This window comes from Pseudorca crassidens, chromosome 3 (assembly GCF_039906515.1).
Source record: "Pseudorca crassidens isolate mPseCra1 chromosome 3, mPseCra1.hap1, whole genome shotgun sequence".
NCBI classification, from domain to species: Eukaryota; Metazoa; Chordata; class Mammalia; order Artiodactyla; family Delphinidae; genus Pseudorca; species Pseudorca crassidens.
This window is the reverse complement of record NC_090298.1, coordinates 42,552,598-42,567,474: the sequence shown is the minus strand read 5'-3', so window position 1 is coordinate 42,567,474 and position 14,877 is coordinate 42,552,598. Positions and strand designations below refer to the sequence as shown.

Sequence of the window (14,877 nt, the reverse complement as noted above, 5' to 3'; positions counted from 1 at the left end):
CAAGGCCAGGGTGTGGGTTTCTGAAACCACTGTTTTGATCACTTGGGGTTCTTTCAGCATGGGCTTTATGCACGCTGGGTTTCAGTGAGTGGAGGTTGCTGGGTGTGCCTTCCAGGCACTGTACTTTGAACAACATGGGTTTAAATTTCGAGCGTCCACTTATCCATAGATTTTTTTTCCCACTAAATAAGCACTACAGTGCTACTTGATCCTAGGTTGGTTCAATCCGCAGGTTCGGAACCATGGATATGGAGGGCCAACTATAAAGTTATACATGGATTTTTCGGCTGTCCACAGGGTCAGTGCCCCTAACCCCTGCTGTTGTTCAAGGGTCAACTATATAAATAAAGGTCAGGGGGAGGGGAAGGGAGCATGAATTGGATGTGTGTGCAATGCGATTTTAAGCAGGGAAATTTAGGAAGGTGTGTTGAGAAGGTGACACTTTAGCAAAGATTTGGAGGATGGTAGGGTGCTAGTCATGAAGATATTGGGGGGGAACTTTCCAGGAACAGGGGAAAAGCCCTAAGTGGGTTCCTGGTGAGTATGAGGAAGGGCAGGAAGGCCAGCATGGCTCGAGAGAGGAGATTGAGGCGAGCACAGAAGGAAATGAAGTCAGGGGAATGCTGGAGACAAAACTGTGAGGGCCTCATGGGACCTTGACCCCAACAGAAACAGGAGCCATTGCTGGGCTTTGAGCAGGGGACAGACATGAGCTGAAGTGTCTGAACAGGATCACTTTGGCTGCCGTTCAGGGAGCAGACTGAATGCGGCCAAGGGAGGAAGCGGGGAGGTTAGGAGGTGATTGCAGTGATTTAGGACGGAGAGGATGGTGGGCTGGACCCAGCAGGTAGCAGCAGAGGTCATAAGATACAGTCTGATTCTGGATATATTTTGAAGGTAGGGCAGGTAATATTCCCTTGCAGAATGGATGTGCAGTGAAAGAAAAAGAGAAGAGTCCAAAAGACTCCAGAATTTTTGGTCTGAGCAACGGGGAGGTTGGAGGATGGAGCTGCCATGAAATAATGGGGAAGTCTAGAGTTGATGCAGGTTTGGAAGGGAAGATATGAGGCTGCTCCAGACAGGTTGTGTTTCAGATGTCTGCTAGACACCCAAGTGGAGCTTCAGAGTAAGGCAGCTGGCTCTAGCAGCCTGAAGTTAGGGAGATGTCTGCGCTAAAGACAGATCAGGAATTATCAGCGTGTAGATGGCGCACCATCTCCAGAGTCATAGAACCTAAATGCCATGGGAGAGGGAGTGAGGATGGAGCAGAAAAGTCCCGGGATTTAGCTGCGGGTCACCCCAGCATGAAGAGGTAGAAGAGAAGAGGAGCTCCAGCAACGGGGCCTGAGGAGGAGGGACCTGTGAAGCAGGAGGAGGGCCAGGAGAAGGCGGCGTGCTGGAAACCAAGTGAAGACAGTGCTTCAAAGAGGAGGAAGAGGGTTTCCCTGGTGGCGCAGTGGTTGAGAGTCCGCCTGCCGATGCAGGGGACACGGGTTCATGCCCCGGTCCGGGAAGATCCCACATGCCGCAGAGCGGCTGGGCCCGTGAGCCATGGCCGCTGAGCCTGCGCGTCCGTCCGGAGTCTGTGCTCCGCAACGGGAGAGGCCACAACAGAGAGAGGCCCGCCTACCGAAAAAAAGAGGAGGAAGAGCTCCACTGTGTCAAATACTGCTGGGAAGGCAAGTGAAAGGGGACTGAAAACTGACCATTGGGTTTAACAAAATGAAGCCCTCGACGAGCCATTTCTTTAGAGTGTGGGGCAAAAGCCATATTGCAGTTTCAGAGAGAATGGAAGGAGAGAAATGGGAGTATAGACATCTCATTTGAGGAGTTTTGACATAGAGCAAAACAGAGAAATGGGGGAAATGCCTGGAGAAGGAGTCTCGTTTTCTTTTTTTAAGCTGGGGAGGGTAGAAGCATGTTTATATGCTTATGGGAATGGAAAAAATTGGGGATGAGGTGGCGGGCTGGGGAGGGATGCAGAATTGCTGGAGCTGATGTCTTTGAGTTGGTGAGAGGCACTCCTTAAAATCCATGTTGCAGTTTGCTCTTTGCTGAAGCTCTGGAGGCCTAACCCTCGTACCCAAACTTGGAGGAGAGTAATGTTTAAAATGGAGAGCAGATTTAGCACGCTATCGTGTGACAGAAGAATGGCATTTTTCACTTGCTCTGGGCACGTCTTCTCTCCTCGCAAGGCACATCAGCTTGAAGGCAGAAGATTGCTTGGTTAGATAGGATTTTATAACTCCCCTAACTCCTACCCCGAATCTGAAATCACATTTCCTTCCAGTAAGACTTTTGCCTTGCTGATCTAGTGCTGTCTCTCTCAAAGGAGCTGACATCAGGCCTCCAGAATCAGCATACCGTAATTCTGCAACAATAAGCACTGACAAATGATTCATCGTTATCTCTCCTTTTTCAGAAAGTGGTCTGTCTCTCCTGTCTCTTTTCCTCAGACATACTGGTGATAACAGAGAGGATTAGATTACAACAGAATAGCTTTCTTCAGCTATTTCTCAATCTCTAGGATGCCCTTTGGAGATACTGTCTGATTTGTTCTTCTCAAGTCTATTTAGCGGGCTCTTGACAACTCCCTCCCTTTGGGTGGGATGCTTGGGTAACCCCTGTGCACCCGTTGAAAGTTGCTGCTTCTAGTTTCATTCTTAGAAGACAGACAGCTCTTTTTTTTTTTTTTTAAATTGAGATATAATTCACATAGCATAAACCTGGCCATTTTAAAGTGTACAATTCAATGGTTTTTCGTATATGCACAGGTTTGTGCACCCATAACCATAATCTAATTCCCAAAGATGTTCATCACTCCAAAAAAGGAAACCCCATAACCATTAGCAGCCACTCCCCAACCCCCACTTCCTTCTACCCCTTGACAAATACCCATTTACTTTCTGTCAATAAATTTGCTTACTCTGGACGTTTCCTTTAAATGGAATCATACATGTGGCCTTTTCTGTCTGGCTTCTTTCACTTAGAATAGTGTTTTCAAGCTTTAGCTGTGTTCAGCCACGTTCATACATGATACCATGTATCAGTACTTCATTTCCTTTTATGGCTGAATAACATTCCATTGTATAGACATACTACATTTTGTTTATCTGTTCATTAGTTGTAGACTTTGGGATGTTTCTACTTTTTGGTTATTATGAACGATGTTGCTATAAACATTCATATACAAGCTTTTGTGAGGACACGGATTTTTGCATGTGCCCAGGAGTGGGATTGCTGTGTCATATGTTAACACAATGTCTAACCTTTTGAGGAACAGCTAAACTTTTCCACAGTGTCTGTGCCATTTCACATTCCCATCAGTGTTGTACGAGGGTTTCTCTACATCCTCGCCAACACTTGTTATTGTCTGTTTTTTGATGACAGCCATCCTAGGAGGTGTGAGCTAGGAGGACGGGACCACTCAACTTCAGATTTTGGGGGCACCTCCCATTAGACCCTTTTATGTTACTGTTTACAGATGTGAAAATGGAGGCACAGACTAATTCCCTGCTCAAGGTCTTATACTGTCCAGTGATGGAATTGGTGTCTGACTTGTGGACCAGTGATTCTTTCCACCAGGCTGTTGTGATGTCTGTGGCATTCTAGTCAGGAATCTGAAATTTTTATTGGTCTGTCTAAATACAGGGAAGATCTCAGCAGGAAGGCTCTGAGGGCTAATTGTGAGGTCTGCTGGGAGTGTGAAATATTATTTATCTTTTCCCCCATCACCTTCCCAACACAGTAGACAGCCTTACTCTGTTATGTGTTCTTCAGAACCTGAAGCAGATGTCCTCTTATTTATGGATTTCTCCTAGTTTTCTACTAGACTTCAAATATTTTGAGGGCAGTGGTCATGTCTCAGTATTTATAAATCTGGACGTAATGCCTGGTACATGGTGGGCCCTCAGGAAATGTTTGAGGAATTAAATTGGATAAATCACCCAGGATTATTAGAGAATGAGTTTATTATAAATCAACTCTTTGGAGAAAAACACAACAAAAAGATGAGATACAAATGATAGGTGATAAAAAAGCCACTTTCCTTTATTACATATCACAATCTATTAAGAATAACATAGAACTAGACGCAGACGTAGAGAACGGACATGTGGACATAGTGGGGAAGGGTAAGCTGGGACAAAGTGAGAGAGTGGCATGGATATATATACCCTGCCATGTGTAAATAGATAGCTAGTGGGAAGCAGCCTCATAGCACAGGGAGCTCAGCTTGGCGCTCCGTGATGATTGAGAGGGGTGGGATGCTGGTGGTGGGAGGGAGGCTCAAGAAGGAGGGGATATATGTATACATACAGCTGATTCACTTTGTTGTACAGCAGAAACTAACACAACATTGTCAAGCAATTATACTCCCCCCAAAAAAGAATAACATAGAATGAAGCTTAGTGCTTGCATGTATAAATTGATTAGCTAAGGCAAAATACATATCAAGATACTGGCTGGACTGTGGCCTATTGGTCTATGAAATTTTAGTCTACTTATAATTAATAAATGATGCAATTGTCCTGAACTATCTCTAACCTCAAATTCCAAATTTTCCAACTATCTAAAACACACATTTCATCTTTCCCACTGTATTTATAGTTAGAATTTTTGTAAAAAGTTAAACTATACAGAAGCATAGAGTAGGAAGTGAAAAATCCCTCTTTATCTCTGTCCTTATTCCAACATGGAATAGAATATCAGGCTCTAAATTCCTAAGGCCACAAATATTTTGTAGTTTCATTTGGAAGAAAGAAGAATATTCTAAATTTCCCTGAGACTGACTTCCTTTTACGGATGAACACAAAAGTGACAATCCTCAAATTCTGAATAAAACAGAGAATCACTGAACTGGGGAACTTTTTCTCAAGGGACATCTCTTGCCATGGATAGAGAACATGTGATGAATCAGTCTTCACTAGTCGTGGAAGAGTGAAGGCAGGAGGTTATTTCTTTCATTGCTAATTTTATTTCAGACAGACTGTCATTTGTACACGAGGTTAAGAGGGTTGTGAGGTGTTTCTTCAGATAGGTCAAGTTAAAACACCCTTTACTTGGTTACCTCAATTTTCTACTTTGAAGAAGAAATGTTATATTGCTCCTGCAATGGTTTTCTTTATCCAGTTGAGGTATTTTTTGGTAAGGAGAATGTAGATGCCAGGTTTCTGGGGGTTACCACACTTCCCAAAGGAAGTGACACCTCTGAAAACGTTATCACATATCAGAGGACTTCCAGAATCCCCCTGGAAAAGAAAGTCATATGTTTTAAACAAGAGTGCTTTCCAAAGATATTTACTTACCTTTTTAGTCATTCATTTATTCACTCATTCGCTCACACATTGTTTCTCTCTTTCCTTTTTAAAGGCTAATTTTATATCTCTTTTTATTAATTGTCTGCCCTCAGCATCAATTAACACCGATTTGTTTATATTTTCCGATCATTTTCATTTTGCAAAAGGCAATTCTGGAGAAGATGTACAAACTCATTTTCATCAGTAAAACAAAGAAAGAATAACAAAGGAAGCCTTTAAAATAATTGTGAAAATAATTGTCTCCTTCAGTTGACCTGTATCCCCTTTTCTTGGTCAGTAGATGTTAGCGGAAAAAACTGAATGTAGGCGCTGCCTGAAGGCATGAGATGGGATCTGAGCTACTCCCTGCTCTGAAGGAGGACATGGGTTAAGCCGTCTCAGACCAAGGAGTACTTGTGATAGTTCAAACAATTTTTAGGGATCTTTTCCAGTTTTCAACAGCCCTCATTTCATATTCTCTCTGACCTTGCAAACCACTTCTGGATCATGAGTTCCAAATAGGGCCAAACCGTAGTCACGCACATGGAGAGGCAGAACAACACAGGAGTTGGGAATCAGATGGCCCCAGTCTAAGTCCAGGTCCTCCCCACTGACAGTCGAGTTAGCTAACTTGGGGAAGTAACTTTCTAAGCCTTAATTTCCCTATCTGTAAAATAGAGTTGGTAATAATAGTGTCTATCCCATGGGGCTATTTGAGGATCAAGTGGCATAGAGTATAGGACTTGATATAGTTCCTGCCATCTGATAAATGCCCGCTGATGTGACCAGTTCTGAGAGGGCTGAAAAGCATCGATAAGCGGTGGTTAAATGGGATCCTGATTATTAGGAACGAGAGAAGTTTCCCTGGGCAGAATGTTTCCCTTGAGACAAAGGAGCACACACCAGCCCAGTGTCAAGCTGACGTTCTTGCAGGCCTCACACGTAAAAAGTAATAATGACAGTCCGCCATCTTGTTCCTAGGCACTCTATTTAGCCTGATTTCCTATAGCCCCCAAACGGTTAAAATTTTTAATTTACTTACTTCACATGAATCATCTTCACCTTTTCTACCACCAGCACAGATCATACTGAGATCAATAACTGGGTTAAAATTATAGTGCTGGGCATCATTGCATATTTTCCTATCTATCACAGTAATGTTGGCTTCTCTCAAGGCACTTGAAATTTTGCACGTGTCTTTTCTGGTGCTTCCCCATCCTGCCACATGACACTTGGTGTGGGGTTTGACATCGTCTCCTGTTTTCGGTAGCCGAAGTATTCCTACAGCTTTGGTCATAGTTGCTTTACCATCCAGCTAGAAAAGAGACAGGAGATGCAGTTTTAGGGAAGGACAACAGTAACCAAACCCAGAAAACAGCGCTGACTGAAATAGATATCTTGCTTATTTAGCATGTTCTTACGAAGGACGTGGCCGAAGTCCTGTTCCAACCTAATTGACCATCAGTTACTGATTTTTTAAAAGTCACGGCACACCTTTTCATGCATGTTTTGCTAGGCTAGTCTAGATAAACTTCAGTCCAGTTGACCTGTCAGTGATGAAATTATGTTGGTGGTGGCTGACAGCTCTGTGGTTGAAAAGCTGTATTGGAGAGTGCCATCATTATTTTATTCAGGTGGTCTTAGGTTTGTGAACTGACTGGTACTGAGACCAATGGAAGGAAGCCAGGGCTCCAGGTGCAGTGGGGCGGGGTGGGAAAAGGGCCAGTGTCCTCATTTTCCACGTGGAAATGTGGCTTCCCCGCTTCTGAGCAGGTGCTAACCAGCCTAACTGCCTTTGGGGGCTCACCCACGCTCTGCCCTTTTCTTTGACTCACTAAAGCTCTCTTCTTGGCTCACCACCTTGCTTTCTCTCTTTCTGAAAAGTCAAGGCAAGGAGAGCAGGGAGTGTGATCAAGGTTGAGTAGAGGGTAGAGGAAGATAATTCTACTTCTTTCTTTTCTTCTTGCCTCAAGCTGTAGGGAGTCCTGGTGTTACAGACCTTCTAAAAACATAAGAGCACAGCAGCAAAGGCCGCTGTCACATTCCTATCATTGCATTGCTTTCAGGCTCCACTTCCTGACATTAGACAGTTCCCACTTCCTCAGTGCCCACTCTGAGTTGCTGGTGTGCCCAACCCTTACCCTGCTAGCATTTAGAAAGTGAGATGGCCGTAGTCTAAAATCTCTCCATAGAACATGACTTCAAATGCCTACATGCAACGTCTCTCCTTCTCTCCTACTCATGCTTTCTCACAGCCTTCATGCTTGTTATCTGGTTGGATGGACAAGGAGACAGGAGAACCCCCAGAAAGGACTTCAGGTCTGAATGAATGGATCAGAATTGGAGTCGGGATGCATATGTTTGTAAGTAGCTCTCCTGGGGTCAGGCACACACAGCAGTGATGAGCACATCGGTAGGTTTTAACCGTGGAAGGTTGACCGCCCGGAGGTCCTGATGCCCTCTTCATGAGTTCCCTAGCAACATCACCCCACTGGCCACAGTGTCAGAGGTGAGGGGGAGTTTCCTGACTTTACTTCAAGACCAAGAACCCCTCGTACCCCCTACTCACCCCACACTATTGTAAAGGTAAGAGTTTTAGTTCCTGAAGGAGACTTGACAACTGCTACCACTTTCTTGAAACCTGAGCGCAGAATCTCTTCTCTTGATGACCTTTGCCACTGTCTGGCTTAATTCCATCCCTTATCCAAAATTATTCAGGAAATATTTATGGAGGGCCTGCTATGTACTAGGAACTATACTACCTGGTACAGGGCATACAAATAAAAAGACAAAAATATCTGTTCTTTGAAGCTTACATTCCAGCGAGGGGGGCAGACAAACAAACTAAGGTACATCAGAAGTGCGTGCTGTCCATCATCGGATGCATGGATAAAGAAGATGTGGCACATATATACAATGGAATATTACTCAGCCATAAAAAGAAACGAAATTGAGTTATTTGTAGTGAGGTGGATGGACCTAGAGTCTGTCATAGAGTGAAGTAAGTCAGAAAGAGAAAGACAAATACGGTATGCTAACACATATATATGGAATTTAAGGAAAAAAAATGTCATGAAGAACATAGGGGTAAGACGGGAATAAAGACACAGACCTACTAGAGAATGGACTTGAGGATATGGGGAGCGGGAAAGGTAAGCTGTGACAAAGTGAGAGAGTGGCATGGACATATATACACTACCAAATGTAAAACAGATAGCTAGTGGGAAGCAGCCGCATAGCACAGGGAGATCAGCTCGGTGCTTTGTGCTTTGTGACGGCCTGGAGGGGTGGGATAGGGAGGGTGGGAGGGAGACGCAAGAGGGAAGAGATGTGGGAACATATGTATATGTATAACTGATTCACTTTGTTATAAAGCAGAAACTAACACACGATTGTAAAGCAATTATACTCCAATAAAGATGTTAAAAAAAAAAAAAAAAGAAGCGCGTGCTGTGGAGAAACACCGCAGGAGGGAAGTAGGCCAAGGAGTGCCCTCTACTGGACAGGGGAGGGAATTGCCTTTCCCTGCCCAGGGAGCGGGACTGGAGGGAATTAGAGTATGGGTGAGGAGGATTGACCCGAGAGAGAGGCCCAGCCTGAGAGTCTCAAGGCAGATAGTATGGGGGTCACTGATAAGTACTGGGGAGCAGGGAATGTGGGGAGTTTGCCGGAAACACATGGCACTCTAGGACCCTGTCTTTACTCCTACTGATGAGGGTGTGTGGATCCCCTGAGCATCCTCTTGACTCCTGCTAGGGAAGCTCCTCATCAAGCCCCTTTGGACAAGCGTGAACCTCAGCTCACACTCTGCCTTCCAGTTCTGCCTTTTCTGTTATACTTTCTGCACAGCAGCCAGATAATCCTTCTAAAAACAAGTCTGATCATGTCACTGCCCAGCTTAAAACACTTTCCCATTTCCTTCCCCATAAAGTTCAAACTTCTTCCCATGGTTCACAATATGTGGGTCCCCGCTTTCTCAGATCTCATGATAACTTCCCTTTCTTCCCTTCTTCTTCCAAATGCATTTTCCAGAAAGACTCCTCTTATACACACTGCTCTTCCTGCCCGAAAGGCCCTTTCCTCCTTCTTTCCTACTAACCCCTGCACCTTCTCTAAGAAAGCTTCCCTGACCGCCTGGACACACCATGTGCTCCCGTAGAGTCCCCGTCTTAGTCATCTCCATCACCGATGAGTCACATACCACCAGATCAGAGCTGTTGATATATTTGTCTGTCTCTCCCACTAGACTGTGAACACTTTGAGAACAGAACCTATTTATCTTATGAGGAAGAGAAAAGCTTACTGGCACTCACAGCTGGGCCACGATTTTTCCTGTTGATCATGAACACTTGTCATAGAGCACCAATATCAGACAGGGTGAGCCTCAAGAAGGGAGCAAAACCCAGGCCACTCTGCAGTCAGGTTTGAGTACAGGCAAAAGCAAGGTCATTGTGCCCACCACAAAAATGACCAAGCGCCCCCTATCGGCTAAAACGAGTGATTGCTGCTTCTTATCAATCACAGATTTAGCCTCCTAGATAAGTAAGATTCACTGAGATACTCAGTCATAGAATTACCCCACTTCCTGACAACAGTCAGTTCAGAGCAAACTCCTACTTCCTAGAACCCTCCCCCTCATCTGACAAATCCTAGGATAAGCCCCATCTAACACTCTCTTACTGAGCCACCCTATGGTTCCTCATGGTGTACAGTCTCCCTTGCTGAGCAAGAATCAATAAATGCAATGTGGTTTGTCTGCAGTTGAGTTGCTGGTGGCATTACCACTTTGGATTGACAGGTCTTACCACAGTAGGACTTCTGTCAATATCTGTTAAATTGAACTGAATTCCAAGAGGGTGAACATCTGTACAATTGCGCTGGGTCCCATCTGTACTTCTTACCCTTACATCCTGGCATTAGGCAACCACTGGCTATGAGGCCAGTGTGTAAAAACTAGTTTCAAGTTAAACTGATCAAATTTCAAAATTTTGCAATTTCAAAATAGTTATTGAAAAAAAAACGCCATATTTACCTGAAGGAGTTGAAGATCCCCTTCAAATGTCTGTGGATTGAAGCATGGATGGGGAATTGCCTTTTTAATGGAAAATACTTGGTCATATTTCTCTTTATGGGAGGTAGAGTGGGCCCCAAGAATAACTCGAGGATTGCCTTTCCTGGAAAAAAACAAGGACGATGTATCATTTATGTGAGAGAATAGGTGAAATTAAGCATGAACTTAATTTATTAAATCTGACCAGTTATTTCAGATGGTTTCCTATTTATAAACAAGCACAGCAAGGCAGGGGGGAATTTATGAGGTTTTTTTCTTTTGGTGTTTTAGTTACTTTTTATTTGTTTATTTATTTATTTTGTGGTACGCGGGCCTCTCACTGTTGTGGCCTCTCCCGTTGCGGAGCACAAGCTCCGGACGCGCGGGCTCAGCGGCCATGGCTCACGGGCCCAGCCGCTCCGCGGCATGTGGGATCTTCCTGGACCAAGGCACGAACCCGTGTCCCCTGCATCGGCAGGCGGACTCTCAATCACTGCGCCACCAGGGAAGCCCTGTTTTAGTTATTTTTACCTAAAACTCCCAAGACGTGTTATCTTAGGTGCTTCAGCTTCACATCTTTTCAAGGAAGAAGCAACAGGAGAGAAATCCCAGGTCTTCCGGCAGAGGCAAGAGCGTTGGTTGGCAAGGCCTGGAGAGGTATGCTTGGGTGCTGACCAAAGAGGACTGCTGCAGGAAGAGGAGCTGCCAGTGTCTCCATCTGCCTTGGATTTGTGGAATCAACACCTAATGGAAGAGACTCAACCCAAGACCTAGAGACTAAACCTAAGAGTGAGAGCAGAGGTAGTGGGTTTGCTTTTCTGTGTTTCAGGGAGACCGTGTACCTTGCTTAAGTCTTCAAAGATGACAAAGATGGGGCTTCCCTGGTGGCGCAGTGGTTGAGAGTACACCTGCTGATGCAGGGGGCACGGACTCGTGCCCCGGTCCGGGAAGATCCCACATGCCGCGGAGCGGCTGGGCCCGTGAGCCATGGCTGCTGAGCCTGCGCGTCCGGACCCTGTGCTCCGCAACGGGAGAGGCCACAACAGTGAGAGGCCCGCGTACCAGAAAAAAAAAAAAAAAAAGATGACAAAGATGGAAAAGAGTCAGGCTTTTAATAGGTAAGACTGAAGAAATGAATCAACTTTATAGTGAAATTTTAAAGCTGAATCTAAACACACACACACACAGGAGCAAATAAACTGCTAGCCGCCAAGTCTAGTTTGTGAACCTAATGATAGCTAATCTGGGAGAGGTGGGTGCAAGCATTTCTTGATTTGCCGGACAGACTTTGCACCAAGTGGGTCTGTTAATCAAAAGTGCCAGTGGTGATCTTCACAGTGTACATTGTGCTGAATTTCCTACTTGATATATTCTCATTTGATACAACAACGTAATGCAGATCTCTTTTGATCTTCTTTGTGGGAAGCTAGTTTTTAAGTCTCTTCTTTTATTCATGCAATTTATGCAAAAGTGAGCAGGGAAATAGTAGGTACCAACAACAGGTACTGTTAAAGAAAACAGCAGCATATCCTTGTGATAAACGTTATTTTGACTTTCAAATCACAATTAGGAAAAACATTAGTTTGAACCATAGGAAATGGCTATTTTGTAAAGTCAAACAGTTAAATATCAGTAATTTCTTATGGTTCAATCTAATATGTAGCAACATGGGACAAAACTAATTATATAATAGTAAGTAAATCGCTTGTAATCATAGAGAACACTTAACTTGCTCAACTGTGTAAAATATACTTATGGAAAAAGCCTGCAACTAAATATAGCAAAATATTAACAGTGATTGTGTGAAGTTGATAAGATTATGAGTGCTATTTCTCACCATTTTTTTCAAAATGTTGATAATATTGGTATTTATAGCAAAAAATATTTTTAAATAATATGAGAAAATGGTCATGTATTTCAATTTTATTCTATAGGATCTGGCCTTTGCTTTTAGAGATAAAGTTAATAATAGTACATATCAGTGAATGTGCTTGTGTACTTTCTTCTCCATCCCTAGCTAATTTTGGTTTTGGACTTCATTTTCACAGCCCCTGTCCCCCCCACCCCACCCCGCAAACTGCCTGAGAATGAGAGGAGCTCAGAATTACTTACAGGTCACAGTGAGCAGCTGTTAACACCCAGTTTTCTTTGATCAAAGCCCCTGCACAGACTTTCAGCCCTTTGATTAGAGCCATGTAGCGTCTTGTGTGAGGTGGTACTTCTTTTCCTCTTATAATTCCCTCACAGGATACTGGAAAAACTAAAAGAGTGATCCAGAGTGAAATCCTATCTTACCAAGTCATGCTTCCTCTGAAAAGTTCTGATATAATGAATAGATCGAGATCGAGTACATAGATGTGCACTCTGCGTCAGGGAGAGAAGATTAAAGCAGTCCAGGTGGCACAGAGTTTTTAAAATTTTCCATGACAGCTCTGTATAATAGCATCTTGAACTTAAACAATCTTCTCTTCCTCAAGAATGCAAAACACCTTTAACATAATGTCTGTCTCCTTCCTACCTCTAGGAGGTAGAAAATGTCAGGCAATAGAGTCTCTTTTCTTAAAGCTCAAAAAGCAAAAAGGTTAAAGACTTAACATCACACAGTAAAAGCAGATTGGGGAGAAACCCCATTCTCCTGTTTCTGCCTTTACTAGTCTGTTCACTTCCTATTACAGGCTGCAGTTTCTCAGTCTTGGGTGGGACACTGTGTTATTGATCTTAAAAATCTCACAGTGTTCCATGGTGAGATTATTATTTGGAATGATGGTTTGGTAAGTTATATTAAATTCAGAGAAAAAAAATCAACAACTATAGTAGCAATAATAATGAAAGCATCTACGATTTACCAGGCACCGGTTAGTTTCAGACACTGGTTCTGATGTTTGCTACAATGCAAGGTGGGTGTTATTATTCCCATGTAGAGATAAGGAACATGAAGTTTAGACAGGGCAATCACCTCGCCCAAGTTTGCACAACTAATAAATAGCAAAGCAGTCTTCTAATACAGTTCCGCATCATGAAAAATCATATCCTTTCCATTGTGATGTACTGTTTGCCTAAAGTAGTGGCTCTGTACCTTTGTTAGTTTTGAAATATAGAGCCATTGAGAATCTGATATAATACAGACACACAGATGCATGTAAATATTTGCATACAGTTTTGGGAGAGTCACAGACTTCTTGATGCCCATCCATGGCCTTGAAGGAGCTCATGGATCCCACATTAAGAATCCCAGCTCTGAAGGTATCATTGAGCTATATCATAGTGTGTGGTTAAGAACCTGAACTCTGGGTTCAAATCCCAGCCCTACTACTTACTAGTTGATGACTTTAGTAAATGGACTTAACCTCTCTGTGCCTTGGTTTCCTCATATATGAAATGGGCTGATAACAATGATACTTAAGAAGAGTATAAGTAAACCACATAGAATACTGCTATACTTCATTGTAAGTTTTATGCAGTGTTGGTGTGCGCGCACGCGCGCGCGCGCACACACACACACACACACACTTCATTAGAGTATTTTACATTGATGTTATTGCTTTCTTCACCACCCCCACTGCTGGAAATAGGCACTCACAAATACCTTCTGAAAACCAAAGTTTTAAGATTTATCTGAGAGCTATGACTACTCAGTTGTATCTGTATGACTGAGCCCTCCAGTTAATAAGTAATCTATCCATCCCCAATTTAATGGCTTTGTTGGTTTTTCACTTGAAGGTTGAGCTCTGTAGATCTGGCCTGAATTTATGATAACCTCCAGATATAGTTAATGCTTTCATATTTTTGCTGTAGACACAATAGAGTATGTTTTCATCTTAAAAAGCCAATATACCATTTAGAGAGCAAAGAAAAAATGTAACATGAAAAATTATTGGAAATTAAGTTGTGATTTCTTTTTCCCTTTTACACAATATTAAACAAAAATTAAAGCAATATAAAAGTCTATTTTCTTATAAGCAAAACTAAAAAGCATATGGAAATATGTCTTACCTCCAGGAATTAGAAGGAGACACATGCCAGTGGGAAAAGAGAAAAGGAAAGGAATTTTCATGGCTTCTGTTACTCACATATGGAGACTATTTAGTTTCAGGTACTGACTTAGTAATATATAATGAAACACAAAGGATGTGGGTTCTTTCTTTTTATCTTTCTCTGCTATGTGGCTAAAGAGTTTGGTATTTTATTACTGGAAAACATAGCTTTATTTTAGAGATGGTGTGGTTACTTATTTGTTTCACATTTCCTTCAGGGTTAGACCTTTCCTACCTTAAAGGGTAAATGTGAAGCCATGGGGACTGTTTCATTTTTATTTATTATTATTATTTTTAATACATCTTTATTGGAGCATAATTGCCTCACAATAATGTGTTAGTTTCTGTTGCACAACGAAGCAAATCAGCCATGGGGACTATTTTAAATTAAGAACATTAAATAGAAAATTGCTCTTCTTTGGCAACTTTTTCACTTTCAAATATGAGTTTATTTAAAAATCTGAGAATTCAAGTCTGTATAAGAAATTATTTTGAA

At 42.8% G+C, this 14,877-nt stretch overlaps 1 protein-coding gene across 1 annotated transcript; it reads right to left on the bottom strand.

Annotated features, from left to right (window-relative positions):
* Positions 1-5,096: 5,096 nt before the first annotated feature.
* Positions 5,097-14,401, bottom strand: LOC137220682 (granzyme A). The gene is made up of 5 exons (XM_067730068.1): positions 14,341-14,401; positions 12,460-12,607; positions 10,330-10,471; positions 6,340-6,612; positions 5,097-5,249 (listed from the first exon to the last, which is right to left on the bottom strand). The coding sequence occupies exons 1-5, from the start codon at positions 14,399-14,401 to the stop codon at positions 5,097-5,099; spliced, it is 777 nt and encodes a 258-aa protein (XP_067586169.1).
* Positions 14,402-14,877: the final 476 nt, after the last annotated feature.